This window comes from Ahaetulla prasina, chromosome 8 (genome assembly GCF_028640845.1).
Source record: "Ahaetulla prasina isolate Xishuangbanna chromosome 8, ASM2864084v1, whole genome shotgun sequence".
Classification (NCBI taxonomy): Eukaryota; Metazoa; Chordata; class Lepidosauria; order Squamata; family Colubridae; genus Ahaetulla; species Ahaetulla prasina.
The window spans coordinates 78,377,397-78,403,791 of NC_080546.1; the positions used below are offsets into that span (position 1 = coordinate 78,377,397).

Consider the following 26,395-nt stretch of genomic DNA (forward strand, 5'->3'; position numbering starts at 1 on the left):
CGCCGGCGTTAAGAGGAGGTACCATGCGAAGGGCCAGCGCTGGCCGGACCCGGCTGGAGCAGCTGCTCCCGTTGCCGGCGAACGGCAGCAGCAAAGCCGGTCACTCCAGCCGGAGGAAACCCGGTCCTGGGACGCCTTGGAGGTTGCTCCTCGCCCTGCTGGCTTTTGGGGTGAGCTCCTGCAAAGGTAAGGGGCAGCCCGGTTCCCTTTTTCAGCCCCAAATCTCAGCGCCTTCTCTTTCTTTCTTTCTTTCTTTCTTTCTTTCTTTCTTTCTTTCTTTCTTTCTTTCTTTTTCTCTCTCTCTTCTTTCTCTCTCTCTTTCTTTTTTTCTTTTTTATTCTTTTTCTTTCTTTCTTTTTCTTTCTTTCTCTCTTTTTTCGCTTTCTTTCTCTCTTTTTTCTCTTTCTCTCTCTCTTTCTTTTTCTTTCTTAATTTTTTTCTTTCTTTCTCTCTCTCTTTCTTTCTCTTTCTCTCCCTCTCTCTCTCTTTCTCTTTCTTTCTTTCTTTCTCTCTCTTTTTCTTTCTTTTTCTTTTTTCGTTCTTTCTCTTTCTTTTTCTTTCTCTCTTTCTCTCTCTCTTTCTCTTTCTTTCTCTCTCTCTCTCTTTCTTTCTCTTTTTTTCTTGCGCTCTCTTTGTTTCTCTTTCTTTCTTTCTCTCTCTCTCTCTCTCTTTCTTTCTTTCTGTCTTTCTTTTTTATTTTTTATGAATACATTTCAAATCAATGTCTGAACAGTGTGGCACCTGGGCGCCATACATCCCAATATAAATGAAACAGATTAAACCTTATTATTATAACGTTCGATCAACTTATGTATTTCTAATAACGATACACATCTATGTTAGGTTACAGTCTGCCAGTATTCAGTTATTCCACATTTTCTCATTCTTACTTTCATTGTCTAAAATAAAAATGTATACATTAATATTCCCTTTTTTTTTCGATTGCTTATTCTAGCTTTTAATCATGTCACTCTTTATTAAGAAGCTTTTTTTTCCCTTTCCTGTCTAACATCTAATCATGTCACCTGCCTAAAAAAAGGGGGGGGGAAATAGAGAGGGAGAGAGTTTCTTCTCTTAGCAACCGATCTCTCTGGGATTCCCTCCCCCCAAAAAACCACTTTTTTGGGGGTGGAATCCATTGAAAGCAAATGCCCCTATTATCCAGAGCAGGGGTCTCCAAACCTTGGCAACTTTAAGACTGGTGGACTTCAACTCCCAGAGTTGATCAGCCAGCAAAGCTGGCTGAGGGATTCTGGGAATTGAAATCCACCAGTCTTAAAGTTGCCAAGGTTGGAGACCCCTGATCCAGAGTGTATGTGGGGCGGGGGAGACAGGCCCGTCCTCGATGTACGGCCACCGTGGAGCCCAACATTTCCATCAGTAACTAAGTGATACGATTGTTAAGTGGGTTTCGGCTCGGTTTACGACCTTTCTTGCCCCGGGCGAATCCCTGAAGGTGTTAAATTGGTAACGCAGTTCTTCAGCGGATCGTGGTTTCCCCACCGACTGCTTGTGGGAAGGTGGCAAAAGGGGAACAGATGATGATTCTGGGGAATACTTGCAACCGCCATAAACACTGGAAATTTTTAAGAAAATGTTGGATAACCATTTGTCTGAAATGGTATAGAGTTTCCTGCCTGGGCAGGGGGTTGGACTAGAAGACCTCTAAGGTCCCTTCCAACTCTTTTATTATTATTACTATTATTATTATTATTATTACTATTACTATTATAAATAGGAGTCAGTTGCCAAGCATCTGAATTTTCTTCACGTGACCATGGGGGATGCTGCAATGGTCACCAAGTGTGAAAAACGGTCGTAAGTCACTTTTTCCCCCCGTGCCGTTCTAACTTTGAATGGTCACTAAATGTCCTCTTGTAAGTCAAGGACTACTTTTGCTTCTTTGCTGCTTTGAATGGAAAACATTGAGAATTTCAAATAGTCCATTCTTAGGTCGGGGTGGCCCTGCCATAAGTGCCCCCCCCCCATGATTCCCCTCTTTAAAATGGCCATAAAGAGGGGAGGGGTGTCCCCATCTTTCCAGACAATGTCGACTGGCGGCCCCCAGGGGGAGGGCCTTCTCTGTGGGGGCTCCTACCCTGTGGAACGAACTTCCCCCTGGACTTCGTCAACTAGCCGACCTTTGGACCTTTCGCCGCGAACTTAAAACCTATTTATTCCATTTAGCTGGACTGGCTTGATTTTAAAATTTTTAATTTGTTTTTATGGGTTTTAAATTTTTGTAAATTTTTTATAGGGTGTTATTATATTTTAAATTTTCGGCCAATTGAATAAGTTTTTTAAGGGGTGTTCTTAATATTATATGTATTGTTTTTCTTTGTAGTTTTATTCTGGCTGTGCACCGCCCTGAGTCCTTCGGGAGAAGAGCGGTATACAAATTAAAATATTATTATTATTATTATTATTATTATTATTATTATTATTATTATTATTATTATTATTATTATTATTATTATTATTATTATTATTATTATTAACTGTTTGAGAAGTTCCTTATCCAAGCATCCCTTTCTCTCAATCTTATTCGAAGTTTATGTTTCTTGTTTCAGAGTTTAAGGTTAATTGTAAAAGTTTGCTCCCCCCCCCCCAAAAAAAATTTCTCCAGAGTTTTAATACATGAAGTTTTACTTAGATTTTTGGGATTGGTATCCCAAAGTGTATAATAAGTGAGGCAACTCTTGAGTGACTTACCTATTTTCTTGGTAGAGGGCTGTTAAGAGGGCTCCTTGGTGCTCTTGGAGCCTGCTTGTTTTCTTGCAGATGTTTCATGACCCAAATTAGGTAACATCATCAATGCTAGTAAAGAGTGTTGTTTTCTGTCAGTTTATATTATATTTTTATTTATTTATTTGTCACAACAGTATATATAAGCATAAGCATGAAATGATTATACGATATATAAGCATAAATATAATCATAAGTATGTAATAACTATATGAAATTGGATACAATCAAAGGGAACATTAGGACAGGAACGGTAGGCACGTTGGTGCTCTTATGCACGCCCTTACAAACCTCTTAGGAATGGGGTGAGGTCAATAGTAGATAGTCTTTGGTTAAAGCTTTGGGGATTTTGGGAAGAGACCACAGAGTCAGGTAGTGTATTCCAGGCATTAACAACTCTGTTAATGAAGTCATATTTTCTGTAATCAAGATTGGAGCGGTTCACATTAAGCTTAAATCTATTGTGTGCTCGTGTATTGTTGTGATTGAAGCTGAAGTAGTCTTCAACAGGAAGAACATTGTAACAGATGATTCTATGAGTTAAACACAGGTCCTGTCGAAGGCGGCGGAGTTCTAAATTTTCTAAACCCAGGATTTCAAGTCTTGGTGGCATAAGGTATTTTGTTGTTTTCAGAGGAGTGGAGAACTCTTCTTGTAAAATATTTCTGGACACGCTCAATTGTATTAATGTCCAAAATGAGGTATGAGTTCCAGAGAGGCGAGCTGTATTCAAGAATTGGTCTAGCAAATGTTTTATATGCTCTGGTTAGTAGTGTAGTGTTTCTGGAGAAGAAGCTACGCAAGATAAAGTTTACAACTCTTAAAGCCTTTTTTGCGATGTAGTTGCAGTGGGCTTTGGCATTTAGATCATCTGACATGAAAACTCCAAGGTCTTTAACGGGGTTGGGGTCATCTACAAGGTAATGTCCATCGAGCTTGTATTTAGCGTTCAGATTCTTTTTTCCAATGTGTAAGGCAGAGCATTTGCTGGTTGAGATTTGGAGTTGCCAAGTTTTTGACCATTCCGACACAAAGTCAAGGTCTTTTTGAAGGGTAGCTGTATTGTTGGTAGTGCTAAATAGTTTAACATCATCAGCGAAGAGAACACAATTACTTTTAATATGGTCACAGAGATCATTAATGTATAATAGGAAGAGTGTTGGTCCAAGAACGCTGCCTTGGGGAATGCTGCTATTGACAGGAACAGGATTTGATAGGGCACTGCCTATTTTGACTACTTGTTGTCTGTTTGACAGGAACGCTGTTATCCAATTATTATCCCACTCCTTACTAGCACTGATGATGATGTTACCTAGTTTGGGTCATGAAATATCTGCAAGAAAACAAGCAAGTTCAAAGAGCACCCTTGAGCTACAAATATTCTCTTTTATTAGGGTTAAGTTTATGCATTGCAGGAAACTGCTTTTCTTACACTGTAACGTATGAAAAGTTACCCCAAAAATTCAAAAGATGTGTCGTTTTACCCCAATCGGACTCGGCTGGGGAAATTCTGGGAGATGAAGGCCACAGGGTTTAAAGTTGAACTCCCCTGATCTAAATGGAATGCTTGATCTGTTTCCAACTCTGTTCTATGTCTTAGGAGTTTCTTAACAATTGTAAAAAGTTATTTTCTGGTTTGTTCGTTTGTTTTTTTTAAAGAACTCAATGCAGGTCCTGCATAATATACATACTGTATATTATGCAGGGCTTTAAGTCAGATCTGGGGACTCCTCCTTGTCACAATTATAGCAGTAAGAATGTAATTCCAATTTTTAAAACTCCGTCTCATTCTAGTTTACTTTGAATGTCATTTCCAATGCAGAGTTACTTATTATCAAAGTGTAAGTCCCTCTAGAGAGCAATAGTGCCTTTTTTAGGTCAACTAATAAATAATTAATATAAATAATAAATAAAAAAATATTGAATTTTTAAATAATAGTTGACATAATAAAGAATGCGACACCAGTGAATATTACACACTAATTTTAAACAGAAGCCAAAGCAGAAACAAATACCTGCAATAGAACAGGATATAGGATTTCTTCACACAATGCAGGCATTATAGTTTTGAGATACAAAGTAGGTCAAGCAATTCATATTTCCCTTTCTAAATATTTTCAAGTATATCTACAGTACGCTCATTTAATGAAATGCTTGACTTTAAAACATAAGGTTAAACTTACTATTAGATCCTGAAAATAAAATTTTAAGGCAAGTACATAAATACATTTTAAAATATCCCATTTTAAAACCATTCCCTGGTTTGGAGTCCTTATTTCATTGATAAGTAACAAAAGTGACAGCATTCGTCAAAGCACACAAAGAAATACAATTATATGGAATATTCATATCTAATATCATCTAGCCTGATCTGCATTAAATGAAAAATTACAACTTCAAAATATTTAAAAAACTTTAAAATGAAAATATAAGGAAGAAAACGTGAATAATGGCAGAGTCTTGTTTGTATCTTCTCTAAGTGTTTGTGCTTCTGCACAAAGCATTAACTAAGCATATATGCATTGCCCGGTTAGAATTTGAATGTGGTCCTTAGCCCAGATCCTATTCTTTGTGCAGGTCCCTTCCATCTCTTTGTTGCTTCTTCTGTGGCTTTTTTCTTCCTTTAAAAACAGAAATATGTGGAAGAGTTGCAAAGTACTTTTTTTTCCAATTAGTAATGCTAGGAGTAGTACCCTCCAGAGTCCAACTAGCAAGCACTGCTGATGTGCGTAACAAAATATTTTACTAACAAGCTGTAAACAGGTATATTCTTTTTGCCCACATTTTACAATCTGAATGCTCTCTCTCTCTCTCTCTGTGTGTGTGTGTGTGTCTATCTAGCTATCAAGCTATCTCTTATCTGTCTTCTATATCTATCTATGTCTGTCTTTCTGTCTGTCTGTCTGTCTATCTATCTATCTATCTATCTATCTATCTATCTATCTATCTATCTATCTATCTATCTATCTAAATCATCCATCTGTCTATTTGTCTGTTTGTCTGTCTGTCTGTCTGTCTGTCTGTCTATCCATCTATCTATCTGAATCATCCATCCATCTATCTACACACAAATACTTACATATACATACTGTACATACATACATACCCTATTTCCCCCAAAATAATACATCCCCTGATAATAAGCCCAATCGGCAATAAGGCCAAGGCCAAGCGCTTATTTCAGGGTTAAAAAAATATAAGACAGGGTCTTATTTTCGGGAAAACATGGTACATACATACATACATATATACATACATACATACATTCATACTGCAGTTTTCTGGCAGCGAAACCCACCGATTTCAGAATAAATATGCATAAGATTATAAAAAATCAGAACTGTTTAATTATATCTTTTTGGACATTGTATGGTTTTATTTATTTGTTTTTTATAGGGACGATGAAACAACCCTGTTAACATAATTCAACTCACCTACTTGCAAAAATGTCACTCTATTCCCTTTTGGGGTGAGGAGCACTGTGATGTAGAGCACAAAAAAGTAATATAAAGTCGTGAGAAAGGAAATTAATTGCACAAGATAAGAAGAGGAAACAGATTTAAATCTAGATTTCAACAACACTATATTTTCCATACCTTCGTATTTTTGCAAATAATCCTGGCTGTCTTTATATCCATACGTCACTTTCTGTGCTTCAAAAACTCAGCACGCACTTTCTGAGAATTGTATGAATCAGATTCATCTTTCTTTTTATACACACAAACACACAGTTTGCAGTTTCATCCCAGTTCATTTTTTCCAAATGACCAAATCCCATCCGTCTACTAATTTTATACCGGTCTCTCATTTTGTATTCAAACCATTGTCCTTTAGCATCAATACATTTTTGACCTTATCACTTCTTTTTTCATTCACAATGGTTAAGTATCTCCATTCAGCAGGCTAATTTTGCCGACTGCCAGCTATTCGGCACTTCAAATTTCAAAGTTGACTCAGCCTTCCATCCTTCCGAGATCGGTAAAATGAGGACCCAGAAGTGTTGGGGGCAATTCTAGAATACAGCTCGCCAGTTTGGAACCCTCACCACATCTCTGACATCAATACAATTGAACGTATCCAGAAATATTTCACAAGAAGTGTTCTCCATTCCTCTGAAAACAATAAAATACCCTATCCCAACAGACTTGAAATCCTAGGCTTAGAAAACTTGGAACTCCGTCGCCTTCGACAAGACCTAAGCTTAACTCACAGAATCATCTATTGTAATGTCCTTCCTGTTAAAGACTACTTCAGCTTTAATTGCAATAATACTAGAGCAACTAATAGATTTAAACTTAATGTCAACCGCTTTAATCTAGATTGCAGAAAATATGACTTCTGTAACAGAATCATCAGTGCTTGGAATACTTTACCTGACTCTGTGGTCTCTTCCCATAATCCTAAAATCTTCAACCAAAAACTGTCTACTATTGACCTCACCCCATTCCTAAGAGGACCATAAGGGGCGTGCCTACCGTTCCTGTCCTATTATTTTTCTTTTCTTCTTCCTATATATATGCTTATACCTCCTTATATTTACCCATATATGTGTTTATTTACTATATAATCTTTTTGTATGATACCTACATATATTGTTGTGACAAAATAAAATAAATAAATAAATAAAAAATAAAAAATATGCTGACTCTGTAAACCATGTAGGGAGGGCTGTAAAGCACTGTGAAAGTAGTATATAAGTCTAAGTGCAATTGCGATTGCTATAGTTTTATTGTTCAATCTGTATATCTTAGTACACATCCATATACGTCTTCAACCAATATAACGCAATGTCACCATAAACACTGACTGATGGATAGATTATACAGGTAGTCCTTGACTTATGATCACTGTTGTGACCCAGGCCCAAGTAGGTAGTAGGAAACTCAGTCAGTGTAAAAGCAAACAAACTTTATTAGCACAGCTGAGAATTATCTCATTCTCAGTGTAGTCCAACTAAATTAAAGCAACTTCCTCCCAACACAATTCCTCAGTCCTATCACCAACCTTGGTCCAATTAGGCAAACTATACTTTGTATATTATATATATATAAATATATACTTTGTATATTCGGTGTTTTAATATGGCTGTGAACCGCCCTGAGTCCTTCGGGAGAAGGGCGGTATAGAAAATAAATAATAAATAAATAAATAAATAAATAAACTGCCAAAGGCCTTTCTTGGCAAAAGTTCAGAAGACACCGATACAAAACAAATGCAACAAGACAAAGCTATCAACGTTGTTTTCCGGCAAAGAGCCCAAACGCTGTTGCTGGTCTTTTAAGTCTTATGGGAGGAACCAATCATCTCTTGGTCCTACTCCCGAGTCGTCCTCTTTGCTTTAGCTGCTCTTGCCTTCTGGCAGCTCTTCTCATATGTGCATTAGGAACAGGCTCCTCCTGTTCCTCTGCCTCACTACTGTCAGCCTCTGGAGGCTCTAGAGTCCGCACATCACGCGCCGATGGCCGTGGCCCCTCCTCTGCCTCTGATGCAGAGCCCTCATCTGGGCTGTCCCCAGCCACCAGGACTGGCCCACGCTTTTCCTCAGCCTCATCGCTGTCTGACTCCATTGCCAGCTCCACAGGTTGCTGGTGGACCACAACAATCATAATAAATCCCAACATTTCTGTTTGTCAAGCGAGACAATTGTTAAGTGATTTTGCCCCATTTTCCGACTTTTACTGCCACAGTTATTAAGTCAATAATTGCAACTGTGAAGTTAGTAACACGGTTATTAAGTGAATCTGCCTTCCTCGTTGATTTTGCTTGTTTAGAAGGTCATAAAAGGTGATCCCATGACCCTGGGACATTGCAATCGTCATAAATATGAACCAATTGCTAAGCCTCTCAGTTTGGATCCCCCATGGAGATGTTGCAATGGTCGTAAGTGTGAAAAATGATCAAAAGGCACTTTTTTCAGCATCGCTGTAACTTCAAGCAGTCACTAAATGAAAGGTTTTAAGTCAAGGACTATGTGTATAGCATCAAGTCATTTTCAATTCTTAGCATTCTTATACTTAAACTATTTTTTTCAAGTCTTCCAGCACAGGGGTCTCCAACCTTAGCAACTTTAAGCCTGGAGGACTTCAGCTTTGCTGGCTGGGGAATTCTGGGAGTTGAAGTCCTCCAGACTTAAAGTTGCCAAGGTTGGAGATCCCTGTTCCAGGAGACATCACCACTGTGGGTCCATCCACTTTGCTGCTGATTCTTCTCTTCTTCACTTTCCTTCTATCTTCCCCAGCATTAAAGTCATTTCAAGAATCCAGGTTTTCACATAAAATGTCTAAAATAGGCTAATTTGTGACTGGTCCTGTGCACCTTGAGTGATAAATCTGGGTTAAATTATTTGATGAGCCATTAGTTTGTGTGGTGATTGGCTGTCCACAGTATCAGTCAATCAGAATAGAGCTGGAAGGGACCTTGGAGATCTTCTAGTCCAGCCTCCTGCTCAAGCAGGAGACCCTCTACCATTTCAGACAAGTGACTGTCCGGTCTCTTCTTAAAAACCTCCAGTGGTGAAGCGCCCACAACTTCTGAAGGCAAATTCTGTTCCAGTGGTTAATTATCCTCAAAGTTAGGAAGTTTCTCCTTAATTCCACATTGCTTCTCTCCTTGATTAGTTTCCATCCATTGTTTCTTCTCCTGCCTTCTGGTGCTTTGGAAAACAAGTTGACCTCCCTCTTCTTTGTGGCAACCTCTCAAATACTAGTATATTCAGGAATCTTCTCCAATACTCAAGTTCAAAGGCGTGAATGATTTTTCCTAGCCTTGGTCTTTAAAGTCCAACTTTCGCATCAATAGATATGTAAAGGAAATACCATGGCTTGTACAGTTCTGATCTTTGTAGCTGTAGACACATCATCATATTTTATTTATTTTTATTTTTTTTATTTTACAGTCTTTTTAAAAAAATATTTTTATTAAACAGATTTTTTTAAAAAACCAAAAAAGAAATATTAACACTTTCTTCTTTTCAACAGTTTCGCGACGGTGATCAATACTTATACGTTTTCTCTTTCTTATCCTAATGTATCTTTTAAACATATATTTCTAATATATCATATATATATATCACTATAATATATTATATTATTCTAATTATTTTATTATTATATATATAAACGGTTTAAACGCACCAGTCAAAAGAATGCAAACATTCAGATTAGATATGGATATTATAAATTTGCAGGAAGTTCACATCAAGAAACAACACAGAAAGATATTAGAATACCCAAGACATCATGGCATTTTAATATCTTTTCCAAGGCCACCATGGATGCTCTAGGACAGTGATAGCTAACCTTTTCCGGACTGAGTGTCCAAAGCATACGCATGCGCCCGATCCCCCAAAATGCAACGTGTATGCGAGCCCATGCATGTGCCCTGCCACGATGCGCACGTGTCCCACATGCGCCCTGCCCCCCCACATATGCGCCCCCATACATGTGCACATGTCCCCGTACGCCCCCACCCTCCCGTGCATGCATGGCAGAGACTTGAAGGCCAGCTGGTGCGTCCGCATGCGCAGCGGAGTTGAACTGGGGTGACGGCTCACGTGCCATCAGAGGGGATGCTGCGAGCCACCTCTGGCATGTGTGCCATCGGTTCGCCATCAAGGCTCTAGGAAATGTTGATCTGTAGTATATTTCTTGACTGTTCTGTATGTTCTTGATTCCTTATAAATAAAGAACCATAAAAATTCTTTATTCATAAATAGTTGAAATATTGATTGGGGGTTGAATATCTGTCTTTTAGAGAATGAAAGAGACAGAAATATATATTTTTCTCTATCATCATTTCAAAAAATACCTGAGTATGTTGAATTCACATCTAGATAAAGTGAGAACACCATCTAATTTAAAAGAAAAATAAACTTCTGCATTTAAATATATGTATTTATTTATAGGACGGATCACATTTCAAACTCAACATTGTTAGGAGTAGGGATTAAGATAAAATGTGTTTGAAAACATGTGTTTCCCATAAGCCGCTCAGATTCAAAAGTGTAGAAATTTCAATGCTCCCTTCACAAATTTTTTGGCACTGAAATTAATGAAAAGCATGAAAAAATAATGACATAAGCCTATAATATTTCATGTCACAACATAAATCAGGCCTGAAGTGAACTGTTTTTGGACTCCAAATATCAGTTTCTTGGATATATTCAATGTCTTGCCTGCTTTTTTGTTACTAACTCTGTTTTCTGACTAACAGTATTAGTTTATTAATTGACATATTCAGAGTTGGTGATCTTTGCATAGTTGGTAATATCATAAATAGAAAATTTAAACCCAGATCATTTTTTTTCCTTATTTCCAGGTGTACCAGTGATGTCCCATGTTCTCCAAGAAGAAAAAGTGTGGAATGAGGTAGAAAAGAATATCCCTCATGTTACTACTTTTAGTGTTGTTTTATTTAACACAAAGGTGTGCCTATGCCATTTGTACTATAAGGCAGGGGTCTCCAACCTTGGCAACTTTAAGACTTGTGGACTTCAACTCCCAGAATTCCTCAGCCAACTTTGCTTTGCTGGCTGAGGAATTCTGGGAGTTGAAGTATACAAGTCTTAAAGTTGCCAAGGTTGGAGACTCCTGACATAAAGTGTGAAGATTTCATCCTGTGTAACAGAGAGTTAATTCTTATTCGCCCTTACAGCCGCTAAAGCTTAGATCAGGGAATTGCAAACTTGGCTCTTTTAAGACTTGTGGACTTCAACTCCCTGTTGTGTCTCACCCGCTTTCACCGCAGCCGGGGCCTTCTTATCTGCTTCCGAACGCTGAGGAATGTCCTAGTATGCCTCCCGGCCCCAGCCCTGGCTCCATGCCCAGACAGGCTGAGGAGGAAGAAGTACCTCCAGCCCCCAGCTCTGGCTCCATGCCCAGGCAAACGGAGCAACTAGACCCCTCCCCCACAGCATGTGAGCCTGAGGGAGGTCAATTACCAACAGCTACAGACTGGAGTGATCCTTGCTTCAGAAGAATTGATAGGCAGCGGCGACAGAAGGAAGGGAGGGGCAGGCCTGGATAAGTGCTGAGTCATGGAGCCACACCCCATGGCCTATATAAAGGATCTGCTTTCTGGCATTCTCTGAGTCAGGCAAAGTCGAACATATCTTGCTGGTCTTCTGCCTGCCTTGAGAACTTTGCTAGGACTTTGGCAGAGCTGCAGAGGCATGCCTGATTTGGATTTCCCTGACCCGGTCATCAGCAGAGGAGTGGGACACGACACTCCCAGAGTTTCTCAGCCAGCAAAGCTGGCTGAGGAATTCTGGAAGTTGAAGTCCACAAGTCTTAAAGTTGCCAAGGTTGGAGACCCCTGCTATAAGGTGTTTTTTTAAAAACAAACAAACAGATTTAATAATTGAGAATTCTAATAGGGGGCTGACATATACTTCATTTGTAATACTGAACAAAAAAAGCTAAATTTCTTTTATTTTTGTTCTGTTGAAAACATTACTGAATCTACCTTCTTCTCAATATTGATAGATAGATGATATGTGTTCCGCTATCCCAGCTAAAGATATTCTGCCTCAGGTCAGTTGAATTTAACGGTTTAAATAAGGCAAATGTGTTAATTTTTATTTTTTCAAGGAGGATAATCTCAGTTCATTAATCTAGCCTCTCTCTTCTTTTTTTTAGCCATCCAATGCGGTTGAAGAATTTTGCTTTATGGTTCTGGAATTTCTACAGAAAGACAAGGTAATAACAGTTTCCACTATTATTTTTTTAATACGGCAGTCTGCTTCTTCTGGTTCAGGTGGTCTTTGACTTATGACCGGTTGCTTAGCAACTGCTCAAAGTTCCGATGGCCCCACCCAATATGGTACTCAATACCCAGTTCTTAAGTTCCAACTGCTATTCCTCGGTCACATGACCTCCAGGGGTGATATTGACTTACCTTTTTCTACCGGTTCGCGAATGTGAGTGTGCACTCACTTTGTTCATGTGCAACACCTCTGCGCATGCGCAGGGCCTTCTGCAAATGCACAGAGCATCAAAAATGGGATGTGATGACGTCTGGGCGGGTGGGTGGAGCCTCCCGCAACCGCCGCTAGCGGTTCATCCGAACCAGATAGAACTGGCTGAATACCACCAGTGATGACCTCATTTTACGTGCTTTGTAACCAGCTCACAATTATGGCCATTTGCAGTGTCCTATGGTCACATGACCACAATTTATGATGTTTTGGCCCAAAGATGACACTTACTTCCAGTTTTCAGAAAAAGCACGTACCGTAGTGAACAATGAGTTCTTTTAACGACTGCCACAGAGGTCCTATTGATGGTCCGTTTTACAACCGTCATGTGCCCCATCCCCTGTGCATCCCAAAAATCAGCTGGCTAGCGGGAGGCACGCACATGCGGAGTGGAGCTGAGCTGGGCGATGGCTTGCGTGCCCGCAAAGAGGGCTCTGCGTGCTAGTTGTGGCATGCGTACCATAGGTTCACCATCACGGGTCTAGAAAGAAATGTTGTCCTGCTGCCAAAAGCAGTATAATTATTTCCAGTTTGCTTTTTTTTATATAGTTTTATCAGTTCCCGTTTGCCTTTATATGTTCTATGACTGTGATGGCTAACCTTTTTCTCTTCGTGTGCCAAAAGCGAGCCTGTGCAACAGCGCTCGTGCCGACACCCATAATGCAATGCGAGCTCCCTGTGCATGCACGCACACCCCCCAAGCATGCACGCGAGGGGTGGGATTCAAAATTTTAAGCAACCTACACCACAATGGGGGGGGGGGTTGGGAGTGTTTTCGCCCTCCCCAGGCTCTGGAGGCTTTCCTCAAGCCTTTGGGAGCGTGAAAACAGCCTCCCCCGGGCTCCAGAGGCCCTCCAGAGGCCAGAAATTGGCCCGTTTCTGCACTTCTGACACGCATGCGCCACTCCCCCCGCACCCTCCCCCGCACATGCACATGTGACCCCCATGCATGCACACGCATCTCCCGCATGTGCCCCGCCCCCTGTGCATCCCAAAAATCGGCTGGCCAGCAGAAGGCACGCGCATGCACAGTGGAGCTGAGGGTTCTGCGGGACAGCTGTGCCAGGCATGCCATAGGTTCACCATCACGGTTCTATGATAACTCAGTTTATTACAGCTCATGCCATGTTGGTTTAGCAAGGAAATAAAAAAAGACGACACTACTAATGTAAAGCTAGTTCTACCATGATACATTTTGTGAATGTTTATAAGACTCTTACATTGTTGCGTGAACTTTTACAGAGATGCTAAACAAATAAATAAACTGTAAAAGAGGCATTCTTAACAAATAAGAAATAAACTAAATAAAATAAGTAACAAACAAGAGGAAGTTTATTCTGTATAACTCTCATACCAAAAGTCCTAACCATAAACAAGGAATTCTACAGCACTGCTGGCATGCGAAATTACTGGCTGTTTCAAGTAGCAGCTGAATTCTGCAAGGCCAAAGAGAAGAAAAACAATTGATCAGGCTAGCTGGGGAATTCTGGGAGCTGAAGTCTACAATTCTTAAAGTTGCCAAGATTGGACACCCCCTGATATAGAGTTTGTAGAGACAGTCATACAAATCGAAGTTGGATCGAAGGAACCTTGCTCCTGGGTGTGAAAGAGAGATAGTTGGATTCAAAGAATTAAGCCAATGATTCTTCCTGGCATTGATTTGTAAAATTCTACCATCTGGAGGTCAGGGAATTTGCTGTCATCCTGATTTTTTCCACTCCTAGCATGAGGTGGTATTTAGCTGGTTTGGACCAGTTCAGGCAAACCATTAGCGCTGACAATCAGCTGGCCACTGATCCGACGATCAGCTGACCCACCCCCACCCTATCATGTCCTTTATTTCCTGCTTTGTAGCTCATCTCAATTGCGTGGCACAGCTGATGTTGTGACCCAGGCCCAAGTAGGTAGTAGGAAACTCAGTCAATGTAAACACAAACAAACTTTATTAGCACAGCTGAGAATTAACTCATTCTCAGCGTAGTCCAAGCTAAATTAAAGCAAATTCCTCCCAACACAATTCCTCAGCCTTATCACCAACCTTAATCCAATTAGGCAAACTGCCAAAGGCCTTTCTTGGCAAAAGTCCAGAAGACACCGATACAAAACAAATGCAACAAGACGAAGCTATCAACGTTGTTTTCCCGAAAAGAGCCCAAACACCGTTGCTGGTCTTTTATGCCTTATGGGAGGGGCCAAGAGATGATTGATGACACCCCCGAGTCGTCCTCTTTGCTTGAGCTGCTCTTGCCTTCTGGCAGCTCTTCTCATATGTTGTCATGTCCCACTCCTCCGCTGACGGCCGGGTCAGGGAAATCCGAATCAGGTGTGCCTCTGCAGCTCTGCCAAAGTCCTAGCAAAGTCCTCAGGGCAGGCAGGAGACCAGAAAGTGACTTCAGCAAGATATGTTTAGACTTTGCCTGACTCAGAGAATGCCAGAAAGCAGATCCTTTATATAGGCCATGGGGTGTGGCTCCATGACTCAGCACTTATCCAGGCCTGCCCCTCCCTTCCTTCTGTTGCCTCCACCTATCAAGTCTTCTGACGCGAGGGTCATTCTAATCGGCAGCTGTTGGTAATTGACCTTCCTCAGGCTCACATGCTGTGGAGGAGGGGGAGGGGTCTAGTTGCTCCATTTGCCTGGGCATGGAGCCAGAGCTGGGGGCTGGAGATACTTGCTCTTCTTCAGCCCGTCTGGGCATGGAGCCAGGGCTGGGGCCGGGAGATGCCCCCTCCTCAGCCTGTCTGGGCATGGAGCCAGGGCTGGGGCCGGGAGGCATGCTAGGACATTCTTCAGCGTTCGGAAGCAGATAAGCAGACCCCGGCTGTGGTGGTGAGATCGGACGAGACACAACATATGTGCATTAGGAACAGGCTCCTCCTGTTCCTCTGCCTCACTACTGTCAGCCTCTGGAGGCTCTGGAGTCTGCACCTCACTCCCCGATGGCCCTGGCCCCACCTCTGCCTCTGACGCAGAGCCCTCATCCAGACCTTCCCCAACCTCCAGGAGTGTCCCATGTTCTTCCTCAGCTTCATCGCTGTTTGACTCTATTGCCAGCTCCGCAGGCTGCTGGCGGACCACAACAGCTGACTTGGAAGGTAAGCAGCTGAGCTTCTAAATGCTCCATTTTCATCACTGTGCACAAGCGCATTAGGCACTTGCGGAGCACACGCTCACCGAATCGGTTGTTAAACCAGCAGCATCCCACCACTGATGCCCTCCTAATATGCCGTGCCTGACTACAGTCTGACATTCCTCCTTTTTCATCCCTCTCTGCATGATGCACAGGACTGAAGGCTAAATATGTAAGTGTCGTGTCCCACTCCTCCGCTGACGGCCGGGTCAGGGAAATCCGAATCAGGTGTGCTTCTGCAGCTGTGCCAAAGTCCTAGCAAAGTCCTCAAGGCAGGCAGGAGACCAGAAAGTGACTTCAGCAAGATATGTTTAGACTTTGCCTGACTCAGAGAATGCCAGAAAGCAGATCCTTTATATAGGCCATGGGGTGTGGCTCCATGACTCAGCACTTATCCAGGCCTGCCCCTCCCTTCCTTCTGTTGCCTCCGCCTATCAAGTCTTCTGACACGAGGGTCACTCCAGTCGGCAGCTGTTGGTAATAAACCTTCCTCAGGCTCACATGCTGTGGAGGAGGGGGAGGGGTCTAGTTGCTCCGTTTGCCTGGGCATGGAGCCAGAGCTGGGGGCTGGAGGTATTTCTTCTTCTTCAGCCTGTCTGGGCATGGAGCCAGGGCTGGGGGCTGGAGGTATTTCTTCTTCTGTGTTCGGAAGCAGATAAGAAGGCCCTGGCTGAGGTGAGCTTGGACGAGACACAACAGTAAGATGAAAAATCCCACAGCATCTCATCTTATGCTGGGAAGAAAAAAAAAATAGATTAACAACAGTGTCAATACAATTTAAACTCATTTATAACATTTAATATTTGTGGTTAGAAGAGGCCTACTTCGTCTACAGGTAGTCCTTGACTTACGACAACAATTGAGCCCAAAATTTATGTTGCTAAGTGAGACTAAGTGGGTTTTGCCCCATTTTACAATCTTCCTTGCCCCAGTTGTTAAGTGAATCGCTGCTTTATTAAGGCAGTATTATTAAATTAGTAGCAGGGTTGTTAATCCGGCTTCCCCATTGACTTTGCTTGTCAGATGTTCGCAAAAGGGGATCGCGTGACCCCGGGACACTGTGACCGTCATAAATATGAGTCGGTTGCCAAGTGTCTGAATTTTGATCACATGACTATGAATATGCCACAAAGGCAGTGGTGGGATTCAGCCAGTTCGCACCACTTCGGGAGAACCGGTTGTTAACTTTCTGAGCAGTTTGGCACACTGGTTGTTGGAAGAAATAATTAGGGCAGAGAACCGGTTGTTAAATTACTTCAATCCCATCACTGCACAAAGGACATACAGAAGCGGCCAAAATTGTGGAAACCTTTTGGGAAAAGTGTATTTTCCCACTTTTTTTTTTGGAGTAGTACCATAAAATTATATATCAATGGAAAGATAATTCAATCAAGAATGTAATGCAGTGGTGAAATGTAAAATTTGTTACTATCGGTTCTGTGGGCATGGCGTGGTGGGGGGTAATGTGTCTTGGTGGGCGTGGCCAACTTTTTTTTTAACTTTTAAAAGCATTTTTTTTACAACCTCTTCGACCAAAGAGGTTGTAGAAAAAATGCTTTTAAAAGGCTCTCACAATCCCAGCTGAGCCGCGCGATCCTCAGAGGCTTTTTTTTTTAATTTCAAAAGCATTTTTTCAGCCGAAGAAAAAATGCTTTTAAAAGTAAAAAACAAAACCTCCGACGATCATGCGGCTCAGCTGCGCATGGGGAGGGGGCCAGGGATTTTTGCTACTGGTTCTCTGAACCACCCGCCGCCATCGTTACCGGATCGGGCGATCCAGTTCGAACTGGGAGCATTTCACCCCTGATGTTATGCAATAACTTTTATGAAGGATTTGCTATTAGAATAGCAGTTACAGTATATAGAAGAGAAGTGAAATACTTAGAAAAAATGAGAGATACAAAAATTATCACCATAGAAAAAATGAGATATGAGAAAAATTATCACCATGTCAGTTAATCCTTAGTTGGGTAACCTTTAGCAGGAATGACGGCCTTACAACGTCTTCCCATGGAGTGAACCAAGTCTTTTAGTTCTGCATCTGTTATCATATGAAACCAAGATTGAATGATTGCTTCTATTAACTGGGTTTTATTCCTGGGTCGCTTCTGACTAACAAGTTTCTTTAGTCGGCTCCATAGATTTTCAATTGGGTGAAGGTTTGGGCTATTCCCAGGCCATTCCAGCAGTGGAATAGGATTATCTTGAAACTCCAAAAAAAAAAAAAAAAAGTGGTGTTTTTAGCCATCAAACCTCAAAAATACACTTTTCCCAAAAGGTTTCCACAATTTTGGCCACTACTGTAAGTGTGAAAAATGGTTATGAGTCACTTTTTTCAGTGCTGTTGTAACTTCGAACGGTCTCTTAATGAACTGTTGTAAGTCAAGGACTGCCTGTATTTAGCACTCTAGCCAGTTTTAGTGTAATGGTAGCCCTGGCTTTAATATACCAGGGGGCTCCAACCTTGGTTCCTTTAAGACTTGTGGACTTTAACTCCCAGAGTCCCTCAGCCAGCAAAGCTGGCTGAGGAACTCTGGGAGTTGAAGTCCACAAGTCTTAAAGGGACCAAGGTTGGAGACCCCTGCAATATACCATGATCTTAAGCCTGGAGAATATTTATTATGCATATCTCTGCTGCGCTTAGGAGTTTTTGTTGCAGTAGAGGGACTTTCTCCCAGACTCAAGCTAGAATCTCAATGCTGTTCATCTGTCTCTATTCCTATTTTTCTTAGCCGTTGGTCACGCATCCCTTGCTGCCACTTGTTCCCCAACTTCATGACAGGAGACAGAAGAGATACAAAGCGGACGTATGTAACTTCTAAATTATGCACAACAGCATAACTTCATGTGACTTTCTCATCTTTTTTTTTAAAAAAAGGTTCTATTTCTTAGTTTTAATTATTTATTTATTAATCAAACTTATATACCGCACCATCTCCCGTAGGACTCAGGGCGGTTCACAGGCATATTAAAACAATATAATAAATAAGCATTAAAACCCAGTTAAAACTAAATATTATCATGGCCTGATCATTAAAACAGTAAAAACCAATAAAAACCCCATTAAAATTTGCTAAAACATTTTATCTTAGGCTAGTCCAGCGCGCTGAAATAATAGAGTCTTCAGTTCACGTCTGAAGGTCCGGAGGTCGGGGAGTTGTCGTAATCCCGGAGGAAGCTCGTTCCATAGGGCTGGTGCCGCCACAGAGAAGGCCCTCCCCCTGGGGGCCGCCAACCTACATTGTTTGGTCGACGGCACCCTGAGGAGGCCCACTCTGTGGGAGCGCACAAGTCGTTGGGAGGCAATCGACGGCAGAAGGCGGTCTCGAAGGTATCCCGGTCCTAAGCCATTTCATTATTGGGCTATATTATACAGTAGTCCTGGACTTACAACAGTTCTTTTAGTGACCACTCAAAAGTTACAATGGAAAACGTGACTTACAACCGTTTTTCATACTTACGACCTTTGCAGCATCCCCATGGTCATGTGATCAAAATTCAGATGCTTGACCACTGACTCACATTTATGATGGCTGCAGTGTTCCCTTTTGCGACCTTCTGACAAGGAAAGTCAATCGGAAAGCCAGATTCATTTAACAACCGGATTACTAACTTAACAGCTGCAGTGATTCACTTAATGAAGGCGGCAAGAAAAATTGTAAAATGGGGCAAAACTCATTTAACAAGTTCCTCGCTTAGCAATATAAATGTTGGGCTCAATTGTAGTCGTAAGTCGAGGACTACCTGTATTTCTAACTGCATGCTTATGTTTTTTTTTTGTTTGTTTACATTTATATCCCGCCTTTCTCCGAAGACTCAGGGCGGCTTACAGTGTGTAAGGCAATAGTCTCATTCTATTTGTATATTTACAAAGTCAACTTATTGCCCCCCCAACAATCTGGGTCCTCATTTTACCTACCTTATAAAGGATGGAAGGCTGAGTCAACCTTGGGCCTGGTGGGACTTGAACCTGCAGTAATTGCAGGCAGCTGTGTTTTAATAACAGGCTTCTTACAGCCTGAGCTACACCGCGGTCCTTCAGAACTAAATCCTAAATTCATTGAAGATTAGTGCATTCTTTTAGCACAGTGGCCTAAATTACTCATGAAAAGTCTTGTACCATTAGTTTCAATAGGACAGTAATTGCACAGCAGGCCATAGCATCTGTTAGGATATATCTGAAGCATTTACAGTGTTTAAATCTGTTTGTATGGCACTTCAAAATATACATCAAGAAATAAAGTTGGTAGGTATGACTTTTTATTAATAAGCTTTGTAATTCAAGGACTACAAAATTGCAGCTTTGTAATTCAAGGACTACTTGTAATCGTAGGGAACTGGAGGCTAAAACATAGCATATAAAGAGTGGTTGCTGGAATTGGGTATATCTAGTTTAATGAAAAGAAGGACTAGGGGAGACATGATAGCGGTCTTCCAATATCTCAGGGGTTGCCACAAAGAAGAGGGAGTCAAGCTATTCTCCAAAGTACCTGAAAGCAGGACAAGAAGCAAAGGGTGGAAACTAATCAAGGAGAGAAGCAACTTAGAACTAAGGAGAAATTTCCTGACAGTTAGAACAATTAATCAGTGGAACAACTTGCCTCCAGAAGTTGTGAATGCTCCAACACTGGAAGTTTTTAAGAAGAGATTGGATAACCATTTGTCTTAAATAGTATAGGGTTTCCTGCCTAAGCAGGGGGTTGGACTAGAAGGCCTCCAAGGTCCCTTCCAACTCTGTTATTCTATATTCTAAAACTGAGTTTGCATATAACATTAAGTTGGACTTTTTTCTTTCCACGATGGGATTGATTCACACAGAGCAATACGTTTATATGCATTTATATCACACTAAGCCTGAAAGGAAGGCCTGGAGGAACGTTGTCCATGGGTTCATGATGGGTCGAACATGACTTCACAACTAACAACAACAACAACAAAAGTCTGAAAGAAGCAAACTACTTTATGTTCCTTTGTGTAGTGCATATACCTGAAAGTCCTCATGTAAACTTTTCACCACAAAGAAAATGAAAGAAAAGTCAGTGAAATCGGATTTACACTGCTCTTAATAATTAAGGACTTTTTAGTAAAACATTCTGATGAGGCTGTTATAATCACCTCACAAAATGTTGGTGTAAATCAGGAGTGAAATGCTCCCGGTTCAGACCAGATCGCCCGATCCAGTAGCGATGGTGGCGGGTGGTTCGGAGAACCGGTAGCAAAATCCCTGCCCCTCCCCCATGCCCAACTGAGCCGCACGATCATCAGGTGTGCTTTTTTTTTACTTTTAAAAGCATTTTTCTTCGGCCGAAAAAATGTTTTTAAAAGTAAAGAAAAACAAACTCTGATGATCGCACTGCTCAGCTGGGATCATCAGAGCCTTTTAAAAGCATTTTTTTCAACCTCTTCGGCCAAAGAGTAAACTTTTTTTTAAAAGTAAAAAAAAAAAGTTGGCCAGGCCCACCCAGTCACATTAACCCCCCCCCCCCAACCACGCCACGCCCACAGAACCGGTAGTAACAAATTTTACATTTCACCACTGGTGTAAACGTTTCCCATTTATGGCAGACAGGCATATATCCACTCATTAAGCCTGATTGAGATGGCTTGTAGGAGCAAAAAAGTCTTGCGACGTGCGAAAGGATGAAAATAGGTCTGCGTTACTTTGCAACAGTGTTGGGGATTTTGAAATCTGTTCTCTTTTTAGGAAGAACATCGAATACCTGGAGGAGTTCAAAGCAGAGGATATTTTATGTTCCGAGTACGTCAATTTCTGCTTGTTTCTGTCTCAGGGCTATATTACAAGACAATAAACAGAACCTGTGAGGAGAATTGAGATTATGCTTTGGGATAGTCTTTTGGCTGGCCAATAAATTAAGGTAGAGCTTGAATAGAATGGAATGGAATGGAATGGAATGGAATAGAATAGAATAGAATAGAATAGAATAGAATAGAATAGAATAGAATAGAATAGAATAGAATTCTTTATTGGCCAAGTGTGATTGGACACACATTAGTCTTTGGTGCATATGCTCTCAGTGTACATAAGAAAAATAAAATACATTCATCAAGAATAAAAAAATATAACACTTAGTGATAGTCAAGGTTACTAATAAGCTATCAAATTGTACTAGGAAACAAATAAAAACAATATAACATGGTTATAGTAATAAGTGGGAGGAGATAGATACTAGTAAGGAAGGGAAGAATAATAGTAATACAATTTTAGCAAATTATTTGACAGTGTTGTGTTAAGCAGAATGATGGCATTTGGGGGAAAACTGTCCTTGCTTTAGTTGTTTTGGTGTGCAGTGCCCTATAAACATGGTTTTGAGGATAGAAGTTGAAACAATTTATGTCCAGGATGTGAGGGGTCTGTAGATATTTTCACAGCCCTCTTTTTGACTCGTGCAGTATACAGGACCTCAATGGAAGGCAGGTTGGTAACAATTGTTTTTTTCTGCAGTTCTAATGATCCCTTGAAGTCTGTATTTGTCTTGTTTGGTTGCAGAGCCAAACCAGAAAGTTATGGAGGTGCAGATGACAGACTCAATAATTCATCTATAGAACTGGATCAGCAGCCAATAGATGATGTAGCCAATTTTATATCTTCATGACTCTACTTTAAATATATAATACAACCAATTTAGGAGGCATGCACTACGTAGGATGCATAAATTTTTTTGAACTGAACAGCAACCAGTTTAGACTTAGAGAACAAAGCTTAAATAAGATTGTTTTCCTTCAACTGTGTTATTTCTTTTGCCTTCATTAATTTCTCGGTTGGACAGATTCCAGTTCTATACAGTAGGTGTGCATCTACACAAAAAAATGCACACAGCAGGATAGGACAGGATGACCTAAATAAAGGAATATCCACAAGGGGAGAGAGTAAGATCAGTCTCAATGTAGTAGAACACTCAAATGCGGTACTTCCAGCATTTTCTGAAAAACCTGAGAATAAAGTATAGGTAGACCTGATACATGCCAATTGTTTGGTTTCTTGTTAGCTACCAGAAAATAATCCTGCAGTCCTCAGCTATAGATTATCACTGCTACCCTCTAGCACTACATATATTCTGCGGAATATGTCAATATAAAACCTTGCGAGTTAAATCCATGAGTCAGGCAGACTTCATGGTTTATACATCTCTAGGGCAATTTGCAGTCAGAAGGCTTAGTTTAAGGTAAACTGAGGTCAAGATTTTTTTGTTCATTTTTCCTACTTTTCCTTTATTATTAAAACTCTCAAATCTCTTCTCTAATATTCAGCTGTAATTAAAACGTAAGCGCGATCTGGAAAAAAATCCTTAATGTGTTAGAACTTTGTTTCAATTCACAAATCTCAAGAAGTGAGTTTATAATTCTCACAGAGGCATTCCCAAAGATACTAACTTATCTATCTTTTCTTTTCTTTTTGTAGCCACGTAATGGAAGAAGATCGGCTGCTTTCTATTAAAAAGGTTTTTAATCTTAACTTTTTGTTTCAGATAATGCTTTATACAATGGGAATGCCTGGGGGAAAGTATAGAAATTATCTTTCACCAAATCTTACAATTTATATATATATATTTATAAATTTTCCAGGCATTAACCTGTGTGGATGGATGTATTATAGTTAAGTGTGTATGCGTATATGCTCCAACACTGGATATTTTGCTCCAATACTGGATATTTTTAAGAAAATGTTGGATAACCATTTGTCTGAAATGGTGTAGGGTTTCCTGCCTGGGCAGGGGGTTGGACTAGAAGACCTCCAAGGTCCCTTCCAACTCTGTTGTTGTTGTTGTTGTTGTTGTTGTTGTTGTTGTTGTTGTTGTTATATGTGTGTGCATATACATACAGTAGTGGCCAAAATTGTGGAAACCTTTTGGGGAAAGTGTATTTTTGAAGTTTGATGGCTAATAACACCATTTTTGTTTTTGGAGTTTTATGATTATCCTATTCCACTGCTGGAATGGCCTGGGAATAGCCCAGACCTTAACCCAATTGAAAATCTATGGAGCTGACTTAAGAAACTTGTTAGTCAGAAGCGACCCAGCAATAAAACCCAATTAATAGAAGTGCTCTGTAGCATCGTTTTGAAGGTAGGAGTTGAAACAGTTTATGTCCAGGATGCGAGGGGCCTGTAAATATTTTCACGGCCCTCTTTTTGGCTTGTGCAGTATACAGGTCCTCAATGGAAGGCAGGTTGGTAGCAATTGTTTTTTCTGCAGTTCTAATGTATAACAATTTAATCCATTTTTAAAAAGTGTCTATCATAAAAGTGTCATGAAATTGTTTGACATATTATTATAATTAAATATTTTTTTCTTTCTTTAGGCTTGTTCTTGGATTACTTTTGGGGCTGCAGAAAAAAATGGACATCTTACGTGTTATTAAATGTCAACGCTTTTTTTTAAAAGATACTCTATCCACAGTACAAAATTCTTACGATTAAGAATGCAAACTTTTGCATGGTTTACTCACCGAAACGTTCTTGTGTAATGAGGCTTATGCTCACATTAGTGTTTAGCACAGGTTTGTAACCTAAAGTACCATTTTTAAAGCATCTGATCATTATTCTATTCCCTCGTGTTACAATTTTTGAAATGGTGTGAAATTAAATTATAAACAAAAGTGTTGTTGCTGCATGCATGGATTTTGTCAGTTGAGTGAATGCTACACATATATAGTTTCCCCCCCCCATCCTTTATTGTAAATAAAAACATTCAGTAGAGAGTTGTTTTTAATGGGAGTATTTTAATGAGAATGTTGCTGATTGTTAGTGTTATGCTTTCGGGGCTTCGGGTCTTATGATTTCCAATTAGGCTTGAGTGTTTTTTGCAATACAACTAATGCACTAATATCCAAAATATTTTTAAATGGGCCCTCTTTGCATATTATGATATTATGATGTTTCTGCTGTTGAAGCAGGAGAGCATTGGAAGAGGAGTTAATAGAAATGAAGAACGTTCAAAATCTTGACTTCATCTCTTTGTGTTACCATCTACACTTCTTAAACATCCCCTTCCTGTGGCATTCAACTTTCTTTAATGATACATTGTCTTATGCATAGCCATTTAAACTTTTTTGAAAAACATTTCTTTGCTGCAGTAGTCTGCTTCCTACCCAATCACTATATATTTCCTTGAGAGAGATGGGAAGTCTAGAAACATGAAATTCTATGTCTGTCTGTCTGTCTGTCTATCATATCTACCTACCTACCTACCTACCTACCTACCTACCTACCTATCATCCATCCATATCTATCCATCCATCCATCCATCCATCCATCCATCCATCCATCCATCCATCCATCCATCCATCCATCCATCCATCCATCCATCTATCTATCTATCTATCTATCTATCTATCTATCTATCTATCTAATCTTTGAAGTTCTTAACATTTCTCAATTCTTTTTTCAATTTATTAAATTCTTTAGTAACCATTTGACGAAAGAATAGATCTCTTTTTTTTGGCATTTATATAAAACTTGCAAAACTTCACTGCATTTTCCCTGTCAAAGACAACTAAATAGGCAGATTCAAAACCCTCTTACATTTATCCTCCATTCGTTCTGTTGGAAGGAGTTCTAATATTTTTATATGACCTCTTTTTCTGAAGTTATTGTACTTCCACTCCCATTTCTTTTTTTCTTTCTTTTTTTCTTTTCTTTTTTCTTTTGCTTGGAAAGAAGGTTTATTGATGAACTGGATCATGTGGCTTGAGTTCCTGAAACTCCCATTTCTATCACATTTTTCTTATTGCATGTCCATGTTTCTCAAGATCCATTATTGATACTACTAAAAATGTCGCACGTTCAGAACTCTCATCACCCCCATCATAATTTTTTTTCCCAGAATCTTGCAGACTTTCTTTTTTAGAACTCCCATTGGATTTTTCCTCCCTTACTGTTTACTGGAGCATAGCATGCAATTATTACTAATTTATGGATTCCTACTTTCATACTCTTTCACAACAGCCGAGGTATAACATCATACTTTCTGAATATTTTTCAATCCTTTCATTTTAATTAAGCCCAAGGGTGAGTTGCTGGGGGTTCGCAGGAGTTCGGAAGAACCTCTAGCTAAGATTCTATGCAGTTCGGAGAACCCCCAAATCCTACTCCTGGCTGGCCCCGCCCACCCCGCCCCTCCCTCCCAGGAGTCCCTACGCGGCCCATTTTGGATGCAGGTAATGCAGGGCATGCGTGGAGGCTCAGGGAGGGCAAAAAATGGGCCTACCGGAAGTTCGGGAAGGCTGGAAATGGGCCCGTTTGCCTCCGGAGCCTGGGGAGGCCATTTTTGCTCTCTCGGAGGCACAAGCAAAGCCTCTGGAGCCCGGGGAGTGCAAAAACACCCCCCCATGGTGCAGGAGGCCAATCAAGCCACGTCCACCATGGCCACGCCCACCCAGCAACTAGTCAGAGAACCCAGAACCTACCCCTGATTGTAGGACAGAAAAGATGTATATGACGTTACCAGCCTTAACTTACTCATGCCACATTTAGCGTTCCTTTCTAATGGTTAGAAAAGTACAGATCAGTTCTGGCATGTTTTGTTCA

General features: G+C 40.6%; 1 protein-coding gene across 1 annotated transcript; it reads left to right on the forward strand.

The window, feature by feature from the left end:
• On the forward strand, positions 1–25,294 carry NMU (neuromedin U). Its single transcript, XM_058193369.1, has 8 exons — positions 1–186; positions 11,062–11,111; positions 12,228–12,275; positions 12,381–12,440; positions 18,582–18,656; positions 21,554–21,607; positions 23,270–23,309; positions 24,169–25,294. The coding sequence occupies exons 1-7, from the start codon at positions 24–26 to the stop codon at positions 23,303–23,305; spliced, it is 486 nt and encodes a 161-aa protein (XP_058049352.1). The 5' UTR covers positions 1–23; the 3' UTR covers positions 23,306–23,309; positions 24,169–25,294.
• Positions 25,295–26,395: the final 1,101 nt, after the last annotated feature.